At 34.9% G+C, this 18613-nt stretch overlaps 1 protein-coding gene and 1 long non-coding RNA gene across 3 annotated transcripts; both read right to left on the bottom strand.

The window, feature by feature from the left end:
• Positions 1–973: 973 nt before the first annotated feature.
• LOC136812742 (dnaJ homolog subfamily C member 5-like) lies at positions 974–13373 on the bottom strand. Of its 2 annotated transcripts, none has more exons than XM_067069265.1 (5): positions 13215–13373; positions 6868–6937; positions 6703–6759; positions 2654–2764; positions 974–2309 (listed from the first exon to the last, which is right to left on the bottom strand). In XM_067069265.1, the coding sequence occupies exons 1-5, from the start codon at positions 13292–13294 to the stop codon at positions 1929–1931; spliced, it is 699 nt and encodes a 232-aa protein (XP_066925366.1). In that variant the 5' UTR covers positions 13295–13373; the 3' UTR covers positions 974–1928. The 2 variants fall into 2 exon arrangements, with proteins under 2 accessions (XP_066925366.1, XP_066925367.1); XM_067069266.1 differs by lacking the exon at positions 13215–13373 and adding an exon at positions 12406–12588.
• On the bottom strand, positions 7765–11647 carry LOC136812743 (uncharacterized). The gene is made up of 2 exons (XR_010847389.1): positions 11307–11647; positions 7765–10697 (listed from the first exon to the last, which is right to left on the bottom strand). It is a non-coding gene; the product is annotated as an uncharacterized lncRNA (long non-coding RNA).
• Positions 13374–18613: the final 5240 nt, after the last annotated feature.

The following is an 18613-nucleotide window of genomic DNA, read 5'->3' on the forward strand; positions in this document are numbered from 1 at the left end:
TCAGCAATTTTTTTGACTTTTGAGCGTTTATAAAGCGGGTCCTAGATGTTGTACTTTAGGCGTAGAAACTTTCGCGATTTTCGCGAATTTTGGCCCTTTTCGCGAAAGTAAATGTCTTCAAAAATTCTAGGAAGGGCCATTCGCGAAAGTTTATGCTCGCGAAATATTCTTGACAAAATAGAAAATCTGTAAAACTTCAAACTTTGAATAAAATGTAACTTTTATGACACTTTTTAGCCTGCTAAAAGACTAATAAGTCAAAGGACAAATGTTTCAAGCCAATCCAAGAAGTATTTGTCCCTCTAAGCCATTTTTTCATGTGAAAATTCTCAATTTTACGTCTTGATTCGCGAAAGTTTATGCTCGCGAAAAATATTTTTCTGTTAAATTCGCGAAAGTAAATGTTGTGAATTTCGCGATTTTTCGTCCTCGCGAAAGTTTCTGAAGGGTTTATATTATATTGATTGGCTAGTTAATCATTTTAATAAAAAGGTTAACATTTTAGTGTACAGTTTAAAAGTTTGTTCCACAAGGTATTCAATGTTGGAAGATTAAGATGAAATATTTTGCTCATTTTATATAAAAATATAATTTTTCAGCTTTGAATTTGAGTAATTGAACCAAACCATTAAGATGAAGTATTCAGCATCCAGTTTAAATGATGAGATTTCATCTCCCCAAGTACTTTAGGTCACCCCAAATATTTGAAACATCTTTAGCCCCCACCTTTTTTGGGCTTTTTGGAGGTTGTAACCCCCCCCCCCCAACTAGCAAGGGAGATTGACGCTATGTTTACATGAAAAGTTTTGAGAATTTTACTTTATATAAAAATGTCTCTGCTTTTTTGTGATACTGTACACTAAAATATTTACTTGGTTATTACAAATGCAACTAGCGTTAAGTATATTAATTAGCTAAATGGAACTAAAGATACCTTCATACGGCTTGGTACAAAAACAAGGAGAAAACGCTATTTGTCTTGATCAAAGGCTTTGATAATACTCTTTTTTCCTAGTAACAAAATAATAGTAATAATTTTAGATACAAATATTTATGGATGGCTAGAAAATAACATTTTGTAAGATATGAACAAAATAACAGGATTTTTAAGTTTAAAAGTACAATAATGATGCGCATATTTACCATCATTTAAATATGGCATTACGTCTGTTGAAAGTTAAATTCAAAACAAAACTTTTGTAATACCATGATAGTTTTGTTTTAGATTTAACTTTGTTAACTGGTATAACACCACATTAAAAGTGTAAATATGTTCAACCTATATAAACTCATTACACAATACCCTCTTTGAAAATTCGATACTGTGTCTGATCTTTCAAAGGATACCAAAGGAAGAATTAGTTGAAAATTCATACTTTTTTCTCGACAAAGGCGTCAGTCATAAAAAGGAAAGTCCCCTTTAAATTAAATGCAAAAATACCTAAAATACTGGACAAGATTGTAATTGAAAAGGTTTGGCTGGCATATTCAATGATTTCCTGCCTATAGAAATTCAGAAAAAAAATTAGAAAGATATTTAGTACTATTACCTTAAGGGACTTAATTTTGGCCCTTTAGGTACTTAGGTCAATACACAGCATTTGAAGATCATTAATTTACTCTAATCTGCACGAGCTTCTTACATTCCAGTTTGGAAAATATGAAGACGATCATAACACATTTTGTGCAAGGTTATATTTCAGGTCCTATGTGTATTTCAACTGGTATCTGTGTAGCTTTTCTATGAGAATATAATTCCAGTTATGATAATATGTCCAGCAATATACGGTAATTGCAGCATATCGAACTGCTGCCTGTCTCAGGCCGTCTATCTAGTTCTGTTCACGACATAGAGACCTGAATAGAATCTCTCATATTCCATACATTTTCCATTAAATTCCATATAAAAACAAAACATAGCTTATTCACTATTTCTCCCCTTCGGCTGCCGTATCATTGGGCTTAGTTTGGTCAGTGGTTCCGAGACTAGCATAAGAGGGTGGTTGTTCTGTTATAACTGTACTCTCATCACCCAAAACAATAGGGTTCTTAGTAGGGGATGCTGCTACGGGCTCCCCTACTATAACTCCATCACCGTTCGTTGTAGAGGTTACATCCTCTGACGATTTTGTAATATCATTATAATCTGGGGTATCTTCCTCTTCCACGACATGTTTGTACTTCCCGCAACAAAAGTTACAACAAAAGCAAAAACAACAACAACAGAAGTAACAACCGGTTATTATTCCGCAAAATATCATAAGTCCTTTACACCAGCCGCTACTCAGCATGAAATATGTCTTGACGTTCTGAAAAGAAAATGGAGGGAAATTGTTAAAATGCATGATTGGCAGAATTCTATATGCACAACTAAATTTTATGCATTCAAAGACAAATATTTTTCAATTAGTGTTTTTATTCAAATATTCTGAATAACTTAAAGGCACCAAATCTTGCTAATTTTTTTATTTTTCTAGGGTTTCAGCTGAACCATGGAAACTAAAGCCCAAAAAGCAAAACTTCATCAAATAAGCAATTTGTCTAAAATGACCAAAACTGCAAAAAACAGTGAGCATTTTATTTTTTAGTGTAAGTTCTTTCCATCACTTCAAGTGGACTAGTCCAATCCATGAATTTTTATAGGCAAACTTACCTCCTCGCCAAATTGTTCTGCAATATACAATCCCATAGATCCATAGCGATCATAAATTTCTTTTTTACTTGGGTCAGATAAAATAGTATGTGCATGGTTGATTTGTTTAAACTACAAAAAAAAAGATAGAAAATGCTGCTAGATGAAAAAGTCCAAAAATTTATTCTCATAGAGAGGAATAAAATCCATGATTTCTATCAGGCCCAATACAACAAGTGACACTTATGATAGACCTACCTGGTTATGCATTTAACACATTATAATTGATATCTATGTGTGCGTGACCATTAAACAATCATTCAGAACACAAATAGTGACGATCTATTAAAATTAGTCGTTTGTTTCTTATAAAAAAAGCGTTTAGAAACCAAAATTTCATGCTCTTAAAATATTCTTTCAAATTCAAGACTTTATGAGCAAAAAAAAAACATCTATCTTATCAAAAAAATGAGTAATTTGGCTAAGAACATTGATGTATGCTTATTAATAGTGATTCTTATACGTATAAACATGCGTTTTTTAGGCCAACAAATTTTTTTTGAAAAAATCTGCTTGAGCCATCTTTTACCTATGATGGTACCCTACTTTCATGCAAAAAATCAGAAAAAGTTAATGATCCAATTTTTCAAACAAAAAAAACCTGTTTTTTAGCCGTTTTTTGGCCCAAATTTGCTAAAAAAAATTTTTTTCGACAGTCGGGCTCCGTCACATTCGAGGGTTTACAGTTATGCATCTTTGTGCAAAAAATCATAAAGAATCAAAGAGCCAGTCTCGAGAAAAGCTAATATCTAAGTAATTGATACTGTGCTTATAAATAAATATCGATTGTTGCCAGTTTCTCTATAAAAACACGCCAAGTAACCAAAATTTCATGTCTAAACACACATATTCTTCAAAAGTAAGCCTTCATGAGCAAAAAAACATCTATCTTATAAAACAAGTGATACTTTGATGGACCTACCTGGATTATGCATTTAACACGTTTATAATTGATATCTACGTGACGTGACCATTAAACAATCATTCAGAACACAAATAGTGACGATCTATTAAAATTAGTCGTTTGTTTCTTATAAAAAACGTTTAGAAACCAAAATTTCATGCTCTTGAAATGTTCTTTCATATTCAAGACTTCGTGAGCAAAAAAACATCTCCAAAAAATTGAGTAATTTGGCTGAGAACATTGATGTATGTTTATTAATAGTGATTCTTATTGATAAAGATGCTTTTTTGAGCTGAAAAATTCATTTTTTACAAAAGTCTGCTTGAGCCATCTACTTTCATACAAAAAATCAGAAAAAAACAATGGTCCAATATTTCACTAAGTCCAAAAAACCCTTTTATGGCCGTTTTTTTAGCTGAAATATACCCCAAAATCTTTTTCTCCAAAAATCGGGCTCCGTCACATTTGAGGGTTTATAATTTGCATCTTTATGCAAAAAATCGTAGAAAATGAAAGAGCCAATCAATCTAAACCTAGGTAATTGATAATGTGCTTATAAAAAAATATCGAATTTGGCCAGTTTTTCTATAAAACATGCCAAAAACCAAAATTTCATGTCTAAACACTCGTGAGAAAAGAAAAAACATCTATCTCATAAAAAAATTGAGTATTTGACTAAGAACATTGATGTATGCTTATTAATAGTGATTCTTATAGATAAACATGCGTTTTTGAGCCAACAATTTTTTTTGCAAAAATCTGCTTAAGCCGTCTTTTACCTATGATGGTACCCTACTTTTATGCAGAAAATTAGAAAAATTAATGATCCAATTTTTCACAAAGTCCAAAAACCTGTTTTTAGCCGTTTTTGGCCCAAATTTGCCCAAAAACATTTTTTTCGAAAATAGGGTTCTGTCACATTCAAGGGTTTATAGTTATGCATCTTTGTGTAAAAAATCATAAAGAATGAAAGAGCCAATCTCGAGAAAAGCCAATACCTAAGTAATTGATAATGTGCTTATAAAAAAATATCGAATTTGGCCAGTTTTTCTATAAAAAAACGCCAAGCAACCCAAATTCCTGTCTAAACAACACATACTCTTCAAAGTAAGCCCTCTTGAGCAGAAAAAACATCTATCTCATAAAAAAATTGAGTAATTTGACTAAGAACATCGATGTATGCTTATTAATAGTGATTCTTATAGATAAACATGCTTTTTTGAGCCAACAAAATTTTTTACAAAAATCTGCTTGAGCCATCTTATACCTATGATGGTACCCTACTTTTATGCAGAAAATTAGAAAAAATTAATGATCCAATTTTCACAAAGTCCCAAAAAACCTGTTTTTTAGCCGTTTTTTGGCCCAAATTTGCCCAAAACATTTTTTTTCGAAAATAGGGTTCTGTCACATTCAAGGTTTATAGTTATGCATCTTTTGTAAAAAATCATAAAGAATGAAAGAGCCAATCTCGAGAAAAGCCAATACCTAAGTAATTGATAATGTGCTTATAAAAAAATATCGAATTTGGCCAGTTTTCTATAAAAAAACGCCAAGCAAACCCAAATTTCCTGTCTAAACACACAACTCTTCAAAAGTAAGCCCTCTTGAGCAGAAAAAAACATCTATCTCATAAAAAAAATTGAGTAATTTGACTAAGAACATCGATGTATGCTTATTAATAGTGATTCTTATAGATAAACATGCGTTTTTTGAGCCAACAAAATTTTTTTACAAAAATCTGCTTGAGCCATCTTATACCTATGATGGTACCCTACTTTCGTGCAAAAATCAGAAAAAATTAATGATCCAATTTTTCACAAAGTCCAAAAAACCTGTTTTTTAGCCGTTTTTTGGCCCAAATTTGCACAAAAACATTTTTTTCGAAAATCGGGTTCTGTCACATTCAAGGGTTTATAGTTATGCATCTTTGTGTAAAAAATCATAAAGAATGAAAGAGTCAATTTCGAGAAAAGCCAATACCTAAGTAATTGATAATGTGCTTATAAAAAAATATCGAATTTGGCCAGTTTTTCTATAAAAACACGCCAAGCAACCCAAATTTCCTGTCTAAACACACATATTCTTCAAAAGTAAGCCCTCTTGAGAAGAAAAAACATCTATCTCATAAAAAAAATTGAGTAATTTGACTAAGAACATCGATGTATGCTTATTAATAGTGATTCTTATAGATAAACATGCGTTTTTTGAGCCAACAAAAATTTTTTTGCAAAAATCTGCTTGAGCCATCTTATACCTATGATGGTACCCTACTTTCGTGCAAAAAATCAGAAAAAATTAATGATCCAATTTTTCACAAAGTCCAAAAAACCCGTTTTTTAGCCGTTTTTTGGCCCAAATTTGCCCCCAAAATTTTTTTTTCGAAAATCGGGCTCCGTCACATTTTGGGCATTGCCATTTTGCATCATTGTGCAAAAAATCAGAAAAAACTAATGAGCCAATCTCGAGAAAAGCTGGTAACTAACGGACGGACGGACAAAGGTTTAAATTTATAGGACCTCCACCGGGGTAGGTCCAAAAATTGAGTAATTTGATTAAGAACATTGATGTATGCTTATTAATAGTGATTCTTATAGATAAACATGCGTTTTTTGAGCCAAAAATTTTTTTTGCAAAAATCTGCTTGTGCCCATCTTTTACCTATGATGGTACCCTACTTTCATGAAAAAAATCAGAAAAAATTAATGATCCAATTTTTCACAAAGTCCAAAAAACCCGTTTTTTAGCCGTTTTTTGGCCCAAATTTGACCCAATATTTTTTTTTTTTGAGAATCGGGCTCCGTCACATTCGAGGGTTTATAGTTACACATCTTTGTGCAAAAAATCAGAAAAAACTAATGAGCCAATCTCGAGAAAAGCTGGTAACGAACGAACATACAGAGGTGAATTTATAGAACCTCCACCGGGGTAGGTCCAAAAACTGGTATATTACTAATAGAGTGGCTTTTAATGAAGATCTTTCCCTCTTGTAACCAAATATAATCGCTTCTGTCACGTCTGATTTCTTTCATAAATATAAGACCCTTCCTTTGGTATTGATCATTATGCTTTGCTAAAATAAGGTGAAACAACAAATTGAACTTACTTTTTCTGTGGCTTCAGGGTTGTTTGGATTTTTGTCTGGATGATATTTTAGGGCCATCTGAAAATAGTAGAAAAATGTAGGTTTAATAAGTAATTTCATGTCAAGTTTTGACATGAGATGCTGAATTCTATTAAAAAGATATATTTTCCTTTATGCAGTACTTACCTTACGATAAGCCTTTTTGATCTCTTCAGGGGTAGCATCTTTAGCAAGACCAAGGGTTTCATACAAATTTCTGTAAAAAGAATTGGAATAATTTCATGGTTTTTGTTATGTTATTTCTGACAATTTTAGTATTTACTAACTCTTCTGAGAACTATTTCTAGCAATAGTGAGAAATTTCTGTCCCATTCCCAAAAACAGAAGTGCCAACTCTCATGCATTGGGTACGAGACTTACACATTTCCACATTGTCTCACGCAATTTTAGAAAAGTTTGATTTCTCAAGAATTTTGGAATTTTGAGAAAAATTTCCCTGATATTCCAATTTTTGGGAAACAGTTTTCCGGATTTTCAGAAAAGTTTCCCCAAAATTTTGATCTTTGAAAAAAATTTCCTAGTTTCAGATTTGAACACAGTTATTTGTGATTGTGGCCTAACAATCAAAATTTCATTTTCCTGATATATACCTCAAAAAAGGGGGCAAAATCATAATCCCCTTTATAATAAAGGGAAAGGACATATTTGACTGTAAGCTCATAGGATAAGCGTTGGATATCATCTCTGTTATATTTTGAAATAGAACTCTTGTGCAATCAATAATTAATTGAAATAAAGATTGCCAACGACCAACGGCATTGCCCTAACAAGGCCTGAACACTGTTGGGCCATGTTCGGGCCATGTTCGGGCCCAAAAACAATATTCTCTTGTTGAAGTTCAAATATGTTCAATGTACAGTTGTAGTTCAATTTAAGATTATTCCAATAGTAAGTAGTCCAATTCCAAGGCTGATTCAATTCCAGTATAAAGCATTAAAAAGTGTAAATCAGATACAAAATAAAAGAAATTAGAAGAATTAAACTGAGGGTCAAAGTTCCGTGCTCTAACGCGTGTTGACGGGAACAACTTGCAGAAGACAAATAAAATCAGGACCAACAAGTTGCAAAAATCAAAGAACTTTTATTTAAAAAGAAACACAGATATTGTCAATTATTGTCAATTCTCAATTTTATTTTGTGAAAAATAATTATTTTTGACCTCAATTTACTCAAAAACTTTTTAAGAATAAATTCATTAAAATGGGTCTGTACTTAACACAGAGCTTCGATGATCAGTCACAAAAAAGTTACCAGAACATGATTCTAACTTGTGTGGGTCAATGTGGGTCAATGTGGGTCATTTTCGACTGGCCAGCGAAAGTTCGGGCCATGCCCAAGTTCGTTTACGTAGGGTAAAATAGCAAAATGCGAAATCAATCTAGGCAAATTTTTTTGAAAAATGACCCTACAAGATTTGAATACCTTATTGGAACTAATGTTCGGGGGAACTAATTTTTGCGGTTGAAAAAAAATATCCGAAAAATTACATTTCGCAAGTTTTAGTTTTCACGGTTTTTTTTCATTCTAGAATTTTGCCAGTTTGTTCCAATAAGGTATATCTTTTTATTCCATGAAGCAATTACTTTCTTTCAAATAAAAATATATCGACAATCAAAAATTTCAGGAGTCTTTGTTTTGATCTGAAATTTTCAGGAGAGGTGGCCAACATGATTCCCTTGCTCATGTCAAAGCGGCGTGGGACGGGGGTAACAGAATTAAAGTAAAATTCTAATTAAAATCACAGCAAATCATTACCCAAAAAAGTGCCTGAGAAGGGTTGAATATTTTGAGATCATTATTTGAAGGGGGTATAGGGGTTCAAAATTAAAACGTCCATTGATGTTTTCCTTGGCAAGTCTGAGTTGGGAAGGCTCCACCTTAAGCTTAAATATTCAACAAAAAATGGGAACAAGCCAAAATTAATTCTCACCAAATTTAGAAATTTTATTATAAAATCGCCAAAATTTCTTCCTGCCAGAATTTCCTTCAAGGTAGATGAATGAGTATTTCACTGATAGTAGAACTAATCAGGAACTTGGACTTTTTTAAAGAATTTCAAAAAATTTGTTAGTTCTGGAAATCTCAAAAGATTTGGAAATGTAAGAAAATTATTAAATCAGTTGAACAACGTAAACACAAGTTGTGATCATCCCAGCCTTGAAAACAGAACACAGTTTTTCCCAAATTGTTTTATATACCACAGAAAAAGTTCACAGCATTATTAACCTTTGAAGCTTAAAATAAAGTGAAGTCATAATACTTGAATCAAGAGAACAACACAAGTGTTTAAAAAACCAAGGCGGTGTCAATCGAACTGTTCGATTATCGAACTAATCGAACTTAATCGAACCCTATTGAACGCTAGCTGTTCGATTACCGAACCCAATTGAACACCTATCGAACCGGGAAAACTTTCGTAAAGTTTGATGACTGTTCGATTATATGATTATAGTTCGATCGCAGTTCGATCAGTTCGATTAAGATCGATTAGGTTCAATTGGTTCGATTAAATCGATTTATACCTTGCCGCCCAATTTTTTATTTATATTCCGAGGGCGTAGTGGCGGCCGCCCACGGGCCATTCCCGCGGGCCATCCTATATCTATCCCATCGGATGGGACAAGCTGGAGCATTTACACAGTCAGGGCCTCCTTTCATTTATTTTATATTACGCAAACGGCAGTGTGTGCTAAATTATTTTGGTTTCGCTTTCGATTTCAAACAAACATCGTAGCAACAGGGCGCGCGTACATAGCAACAGGGCTGGGTAGAAAAATCTAAACATAGAATTAAAACAAAAATACCGATCATCGTATAGAGCACTAAAAAATACCCCCTTTCTATGTTTAGTTTGTTCTACCTTGGTTTATAACTGAAAATATCTTCAAAAAACCTTTGTCCGCTATCAGCCCGCGCGGTAATCTTTGTCCGCTTCAATTCTTAGATAATGAATAAGAGAGGTGCGCTTAGCTAAGCCGTGCTCGCAGGCGATAAATTTATGTTTACTTATCTTGTATATTTTAGTGGTATTTATCCAATGAAAAGGCACAAGTGTTACGCGTAAGCCAAATCGCGTATTACGAACAACCTCTAAATTGCCGAGTACAGGAGAAAAAAATCAAAATTCAAAATGGCGGCCAAGCCCATGCTGATAACTATCAAAAATCTTCGTTTTTCAATCAGCCATTGCAGCTTAATAAATCAATGAAATAATTTGAAATAAAAAGTAAACAAACCTTGAACCTTTCATGAATCCAAATAAATAAAAGTATTCATCTAAAGTGAAGATTACATTTCAAAATAAAACGATTTCCAAACCAACCTAAAGTCAGTGTCTGCCAACTAAAAATTTCTCTGCGGGGTCACTGGCAAGGAGTTACGACTTCAGACTTTAGATTCCAATTCTTGTATAGGCTGCAACTACACTGCCAAATGATCTGTATTACAAATACTTCCAAATGGGTCCATAAGTTAAGAAAATGAAATTATCATCTAGCACGGGAGTTTTGTTTTTAAAAAAAAACTTCAAAATAAAATTGTTAATGAACTTGTTACAGTACTTAAAATATCACTTACTTACATAATTTATTTATGATATGACATCCTTTTCTGATATAAAGTCTTTTATGTTTGCCGCAAGAAGAGAGAAAAATTTAATTTGACCCCCGTTTTCATTGGTCTAAAATCACGGATGGTCATGTGACCAGAATTTTTATCCAGGGAAATGCCGTGGCGGCAATGTTTTGCTTTAGTGAGATTGACCATTTTGTTGTTTTGATTTGAGCGGGCGAAATTTCTGTACAAACCAAAATATGGCTTTGTTGGAATACCGGTTGAAACACTTGTGAAGGATGTTGACAAAATATGCACGGCGCTGACAAAATATGCACGGCGCTGACAAAATATGCACGGCATTGATTATGACATCATTAAATATGTAAATGTTGATTCAATGCCTGTTAAAGAAAATAATTTGTAAATAGTTCTTTTTAACGTGAAATTTAGAAATACCAACAAAAAAAGAATCAAATTTAATATTTGTTTCCTATCAGTGTTTTTTCCAAGCACCCAAATGCCAACTCAATTCAAATTGAGTTCATTGATAAATTCTATAAATTCATTCGATTTTAACCGTTTTAAAGTGCTAGTTAAGAAAAAAATATGCTCAGCTTTCTGAACCCCCCACCAGGGCTAGCCCTGGACCCACAGGGGGGCTCAAGGCGCCCCCAGCCTCTGATATTGCGGCTTACGCCTTTGTTAAGAACTCAATTTGAAAGTAAAAACGGAGGCATTGCTTGGTGCTTGGAAAAATCCCTGCCTATCTAGATTATATATATTAGCGTTAGAATACGGTAAATTTTCACGAAAAATATTTCGCGATGGCGATGGCGGTACGCCCAATCACGCCCACGGGAAAGTTCCAATTTTTAATTATCGGGAAATCAGGGAAACCGGTTCACCACGTGGATAAAAAACGTACAGAATGAAACCTGACAGAAAGTTTTCAACAGATTTATTCAGATAAGGCTATAAGAGGTTCATTACTTGTGGAGTGTAAAACCTACATAAGCAAAAACGAAAGTTGTTGGGAAGGAAAGAGTAAACGCAAGACAGAAGGTTTGGTTGTGTTGATCAGGTATGTTTTTATTTTATCCGAACTAATATTAAAAAAGACCAAGGAGGCCCTGACTGCTTTTACAAGCTCTTTGGTCGTTAATTTGTAAAAAAGAAAGATTTTAATTTTTATTACTTTCTTTAAAGAAAGTGTCATCTCTATTATTTCAAATGAGCAATAATGAGTGAAGCATACGGTGCCTGTGTTTTGATTAAACAACCTCGTAATTTTTTGAAAGGTAAAGAAAAGTAGAATTGATCATCGAACCACATCGAACTTTCATCGAACCACGTCAAACTTAAATCAAACTCTTCGAACATCAATCGAACTTCATCGAACAAAGAACACTAGTCAAACTAAATTGAACTTATCAAGAAATTTGCGTAAAGTTCGATAGCTGTTCGATCGGGTTCGGTAATCGACATCGAACAGCTATCGTTCGATTTTGTTCGATAAAGTTTGATGGTTCTATAACGAAAATCGGTTCGATAGGGTTCGGTTGGTCGTGGCTTCTTCACAAAGACAAAAGACAGATCTGGACTTATTTCGTACTTTCCAGTCTCTTGTTCGTAGTTTTTCTGACTTTCTGGTTCTTTGTGAGTTATTTTCTATGTTATCTAACTTACTGAATGACTTACCGACAGATCGCCACCGGTGGGATTCGAACCCACTAAATGCAAAGTTCTGATGTTTTGAAACCCATTGCCTTATCCACTGCGCCACGGACTCATGCCAAGATAGCGCTTCTGACAGCTATTTATATTGTACAAACTGCAGACCAGACTGTATTATAAGAAAATCACAAAAGAGTGCTTGTTTCGAGCTCCAACCCTAACCCTAACTGATAATAACCCAATTCCTAGCCAATCTGCCTGATACGTAACCACACCATGGGCCCAAACCACACCCATACCCAACCCTACCAGGTCGCCTGCAGGTCCTGACACTATTCCGGCATACCGGATCCGAAAAATTGATACATGTCTTTCGTCTTTATGAAGAAGCCTTCACCGGTTCAGTTGACACCGCCTGGAAAAAAATATACTCACTGTTCTTTCTCATCAGGATGTTCAGGAGGAGGGTTTTGTCCTGAAGACATACTTCACAAACTTTCATTCACACAAAAATTTAATTCCAACTAGATCACCTAACCATCTTTCCATTCATAAACGTTTCATTTCAATTTGTGAGAACAAATTTGAGGTTGTAAAACAGAAAGTTAGTATTGCAAAATTTCTTTGACGTTGATTTTCGTGCGAGCAAAACGAAGTAGGAAAAGGATAATTACAAGGTCTCAAAAGAAGGTTGTCTATTGCTCATTCCGACATTTTAAATTTTCCGGGGGTTTTGTTGTTAGGAATTGATTAACTAACAGTTAGGTAGGGTCAGGGTTGCTAGTAACGGCTTGTCACTGTGCCGGGTGCATACTCGGCGCCTTGGGCCCCGCAGGGTTGCTAGTAAAGGCTCGAATTTCAGTCAGGTTATAAGTCGATGTCGGAATGAGCAATTGACAACCTTCTTTTGAGACCTTGTAATTATCCTCTCCCAACGACGAAAGTATGAGATCATAACTTTCACCAGGCCTCTCTTTTTTGTCTCGATTATTATTTCGAATGTTTTGATAGCGAGGCGAAGTTAACCTGTACCAAATTGTTCTATACATTTTCTTACAAATCACTACTGGGGAAGATTGGTTCATCACAGGCTGAACTCGCGCGCGCAATAAACTGATATCGTAAACACTACAACCAAACCACATTAAATGTGTTTTGCGTGCCGAAGTTTACGCGCTTTTATGATTTTACGAGTGAAAAGTAACAAAATTTCTTAGAAAAGAAATAAATGAGAATTAATTTACCTTCCTTCTTCATCCGCTTCTTCAGCTCTTTCTTCGCCATTCTTTTCAGACGGGGGTATGGTCGAGTATTTGTAACTCATTTTGCTAAACTTTGTGTATGTTTCTTCTTCTTTGTTTTCAATTCAACTTTCGTTCAGTTCATCCTGGGTAGGAATATAAGACGCCGTTTCAGAGAATCATTCGACTCATTCCAAATGAGTCAGGGCTTTGATTTTCACTTTTATGTTTTTGCTAGAATTGAAAAACGCAAAAATTCATAAAATCGTAAAAAAAAAAAGCAACGGAGGTTTAGTACCTTTGAGGGGACCGAAAAATACACTTAAATTCCCAGGCTGAACATCACAATACAAAAGCAATGAAATATTATAAATAACCATTTTTAAAGAAATTAATCTTCCTTCATAATTCAATTCGATTTATTATTTTGATCAGTAGCAGGCAATCAATAGACAATTTATGACACAAAAATATTTCCTTTAAGAACGAAATTAAGCAAATGATAATAGCCACATACTGTGGTTTTAAAAGCTAACTTCCTTTGATTAGCAATATGCATTCAACTAAACAAGCTGCGTGTTAAAATATTTTTCTTACTCCATGCTAAACGAATACCATGCATTTTGACGTTTTCGTTTTCAATGCAATTATTATACACATGTTATATGTTTTTTTTACAAGAACATCCAACATTTTTGGATAGCCTTCAGATGTTCTTAATTTTTTCAATTTTAAGCCTCAAAATGTTCTTAATATTTTCTTATTTTCACCATTTTGTGAGTGTTTTTGTCCATTTTCCTAAGAAAATAGGTGTTTAATGGTCTGCAAAGCCTTAAAATTTACTTAATATTTTGGCCATCGAAGCCTTTCGAAGCCATCGAAGTCCTTATATACTTTGTTCTTATAAAAAACTTGCATACGTTTCTATGGGATTTTGTATACAGTTTCGATGCAATTTTAATAGAAGTGATATAAATGATTGATGCCCATTAGGACTGTATAAGCTTGAATAAGAATGGATAACGAAAGCATGATTCTGACAAGGGTTTCATATCGGGTTTCATATATTTGTAAGTAGAGCAAAGATTTAACCGAAAAACTCCTGAGATTTTATGGTAGTGCCATCCATACATCAGTAGTTATCACCAATGAAGTACAAGCCCGAAGGGCTAGAATCTAATCTTTAACCTTTTTCAGACAAGAAAAAGTGAAGCCGTATTTTTGATAATTGCCACGCAACTTTGGTATAGGATTTGGTAAGCTTCAAATCCTACGAAGGAGATTTAATTCTAGCCCTTCGGGCTTATACTTTATTGGTCATCATCAAAAATAATAATTTATTCCAAAATTATCGAAACGTTTCGAGAAGACATAAAACATCCCAGGAAACGTTCATCTAATGTCTATAAAGCTTCATTGTATCATTGCCCAAAGCGTTAACGTTAGCGTTAAATGAAGAAGTTCGAACAACGTTCTATGCTAGATTGGTAAAACCGATAACGATTGGTCAAAGTTTAATTAAACGCTCCAAATGTTTTCTTCTCGAGAAGATGAGTGCAACAAAAACATCTACCTATAAATATATACGTAGATAAACAATCAGTAAGAAATTCAACCGTAGCAAACCCAGTAAGTCAGAAAATGCGAAATCAAATTCAAGAATCAAAACAACATAGATTATCCACCTCCTCACGTGGGTGTGTAGGTGTATTAATTGAAACCAATTGAAAGAATGCATTAATAATAACTACTCATTTTTTAAGAATATATTCTAATTAAAGCTAATTATCAGAAAATTCCCTAAGCATCAACACCCAAATTACGTTTAATTTATTGACGATCTTGACGAATGACACCAAGACAAACAATGACTTCAATAGTCAGTCAGTCAGTCAGTCAGTCAGTCAGTCAGTCAGTCAGTCAGTCAGTCAGTCAGTCAGTCAGTCAGTCAGTCAGTCAGTCAGTCAGTCAGTCAGTCAGTCAGTCAGTCAGTCAGTCAGTCAGTCAGTCAGTCAGTCAGTCAGTCAGTCAGTCAGTCAGTCAGTCAGTCAGTCAGTCAGTCAGTCAGTCAGTCAGTCAGTCAGTCAGTCAGTCAGTCAGTCAGTCAGTCAGTCAGTCAGTCAGTCAGTCAGTCAGTCAGTCAGTCAGTCAGTCAGTCAGTCAGTCAGTCAGTCAGTCAGTCAGTCAGTCAGTCAGTCAGTCAGTCAGTCAGTCAGTCAGTCAGTCAGTCAGTCAGTCAGTCAGTCAGTCAGTCAGTCAGTCAGTCAGTCAGTCAGTCAGTCAGTCAGTCAGTCAGTCAGTCAGTCAGTCAGTCAGTCAGTCAGTCAGTCAGTCAGTCAGTCAGTCAGTCAGTCAGTCAGTCAGTCAGTCAGTCAGTCAGTCAGTCAGTCAGTCAGTCAGTCAGTCAGTCAGTCAGTCAGTCAGTCAGTCAGTCAGTCAGTCAGTCAGTCAGTCAGTCAGTCAGTCAGTCAGTCAGTCAGTCAGTCAGTCAGTCAGTCAGTCAGTCAGTCAGTCAGTCAGTCAGTCAGTCAGTCAGTCAGTCAGTCAGTCAGTCAGTCAGTCAGTCAGTCAGTCAGTCAGTCAGTCAGTCAGTCAGTCAGTCAGTCAGTCAGTCAGTCAGTCAGTCAGTCAGTCAGTCAGTCAGTCAGTCAGTCAGTCAGTCAGTCAGTCAGTCAGTCAGTCAGTCAGTCAGTCAGTCAGTCAGTCAGTCAGTCAGTCAGTCAGTCAGTCAGTCAGTCAGTCAGTCAGTCAGTCAGTCAGTCAGTCAGTCAGTCAGTCAGTCAGTCAGTCAGTCAGTCAGTCAGTCAGTCAGTCAGTCAGTCAGTCAGTCAGTCAGTCAGTCAGTCAGTCAGTCAGTCAGTCAGTCAGTCAGTCAGTCAGTCAGTCAGTCAGTCAGTCAGTCAGTCAGTCAGTCAGTCAGTCAGTCAGTCAGTCAGTCAGTCAGTCAGTCAGTCAGTCAGTCAGTCAGTCAGTCAGTCAGTCAGTCAGTCAGTCAGTCAGTCAGTCAGTCAGTCAGTCAGTCAGTCAGTCAGTCAGTCAGTCAGTCAGTCAGTCAGTCAGTCAGTCAGTCAGTCAGTCAGTCAGTCAGTCAGTCAGTCAGTCAGTCAGTCAGTCAGTCAGTCAGTCAGTCAGTCAGTCAGTCAGTCAGTCAGTCAGTCAGTCAGTCAGTCAGTCAGTCAGTCAGTCAGTCAGTCAGTCAGTCAGTCAGTCAGTCAGTCAGTCAGTCAGTCAGTCAGTCAGTCAGTCAGTCAGTCAGTCAGTCAGTCAGTCAGTCAGTCAGTCAGTCAGTCAGTCAGTCAGTCAGTCAGTCAGTCAGTCAGTCAGTCAGTCAGTCAGTCAGTCAGTCAGTCAGTCAGTCAGTCAGTCAGTCAGTCAGTCAGTCAGTCAGTCAGTCAGTCAGTCAGTCAGTCAGTCAGTCAGTCAGTCAGTCAGTCAGTCAGTCAGTCAGTCAGTCAGTCAGTCAGTCAGTCATATTAAAATGAATTTCATTATAACAAATTCATTCGCCTCTTGCCTAGCAACTCCGATAATATCACACAAAATCAACAAGTTGTAAAATTTAGCAACTCAGTGAAAAACCAGAATACTTTTAGTTCGTATTTGAATGAAGAAATGGGAGGTTTCTATAAAAAGCTCATAAAATTTATAGAATACAAAACTACATGTTTATTATGAATGTCAAAAACTTAAAATAAAATCTCAAATTTAAATCCAAATCTGTTACTCGTTTTCAAGAGGTGTTAAAACTCTTGTCAGCGTTTAAAAAGATTTTGACAAGTATAAATGTCATTCGGAGAAAGAAGAAACCTAAAAAGGGCAAGAAATACTAAAATATTAACAACCTCGAAACGAATATTCACAATGAATTTTCCAGCAATCTCAATTTTAGTCAAATATCCTAAATTCCTTTAATTTTAGAACCTAATTTTCTAGCCAAGAAGATAAAGAAAAGAAAAAGCAAAGAAATCTTCCTTCATTATTTTTTTCCAATATTTTATATTTATATTTTATTATTGTTTTCTTTTTTTTCATTCTGATATAGCAGAGAGAATTTCAAAAACTTCTTCATCTTCAAAGTTCTTCACCGCAACAATGTAGAGGTTCTCCTTCTGGGTTGGTTTTTGAATGAAAATGTGTGAAAATTAGTACATATTCCAAGGAAAAATACGAAGGAGGGTATGCACCTGCCGTTCGCAGTAATTAAGGAAACTAAAAGATTCTGTTCACCCTTTTCCCTTTAAATATATTATATTGACAAAATATTCCTAGAAACCTCCCTTCTTCAGTTATTGGATAAAATTCACGAAAAGAACTAATAGGGATCCAGCTTACAAGATTCCTCAACTGTATGTTCTCTGGATTGAAAGTAGAATCCGATCATATAGCTCGTTGCTGGTAGAGTTTTAGAGAAGGGAAGTTTGCTCTCGCCTTAGGATTTTTCATATCAACATAGAAGAAAACTAAAATAATTTCTTGAAAGTGAAAATATGTGTTTCCTGTTCTTTAATGAGAGAGATAAATTCGAAGATTCTCTTCAAATCGCAGCACTCAACTGTTTTTGTTCTGTAATTTTCAAGCAAATATAACATAAACAAATTTTCTAGTGATAAACTAGATCCCAGTAGTGACCTAATTTGTTCTTAATTCCAAAATCCAAAGCCACACGAAGATTTGGTTCGAGTTAATCTTGGTCGAATGACGTCAAATCGTTATAGCTGTGTGTACAGTAATAATGAAACAATTAACCTGACGTTTGAAGTTGTATTCAACCCTAAATAAACTCGAGTCCAGCCCCCTCTAAAAAGTATTTTGCACGAGATCGTCCGTTTCAATTTGATGTGTTAATCATACAGATTTTAGATTCTCCATAAATGGAAATATCAGGCATCAAAAACCTTTCCAAAGGAGGGTAAAATGGATTCCTGCGGGGGAATATTGAACTGCAAGATTGGATTGAAAGTATAATGTTCCATATCAGGAAATAAACATACAAAAATTTCTATGATACAAAAAATTATTGAATCAAAAATCATCCATGTTATTTATCTATTGCAATTCTAAAGTATAAAACTGTGTCAAGTATCCTTCTTTTGTTTGCATGCCTAAGAACAGATTACACGTTGTTTTTATAAGAACAAACTATATAAAAACATAAGGCTTCGATGGCCAAAATGTTATGAACAAGTTATAAGAATATTTTGAGGCTCTGTGGACTCAAAGACACCTTTTTTCTTAAGAAAAAGGTTCAAAAATGCTCATAAATTTATCAACATGTTAAGAATATCTTTAGGCTTAAAACTCAGAATATTTTGGATGTTCTTATAGAAAAAAACGTGTATGTAAATTATTAAACATTTGACGAAAAACCCCAAAGAATGATTTACTATTGTATCTTTGACCTC

Source organism: Clytia hemisphaerica, unplaced genomic scaffold (assembly GCF_902728285.1).
Source record: "Clytia hemisphaerica strain Z4C2 unplaced genomic scaffold, Clytia hemisphaerica genome assembly, whole genome shotgun sequence".
Lineage (NCBI taxonomy): Eukaryota > Metazoa > Cnidaria > Hydrozoa > Leptothecata > Clytiidae > Clytia > Clytia hemisphaerica.

Coding starts and splice junctions, on each gene's coding strand:
- LOC136812742 (XM_067069265.1), bottom strand. CDS start 13,294: ATGAGTTACAAATACTCGACCATACCCCCGTCTGAAAAGAATGGCGAA. Junction 2,765..6,702: donor ACCCTGAAGCCACAGAAAAA/GTAAGTTCAATT, acceptor TTTTTTTTGTAG/TTTAAACAAATCAACCATGC. Junction 2,310..2,653: donor CAGAACAATTTGGCGAGGAG/GTAAGTTTGCCT, acceptor TTTTCTTTTCAG/AACGTCAAGACATATTTCAT.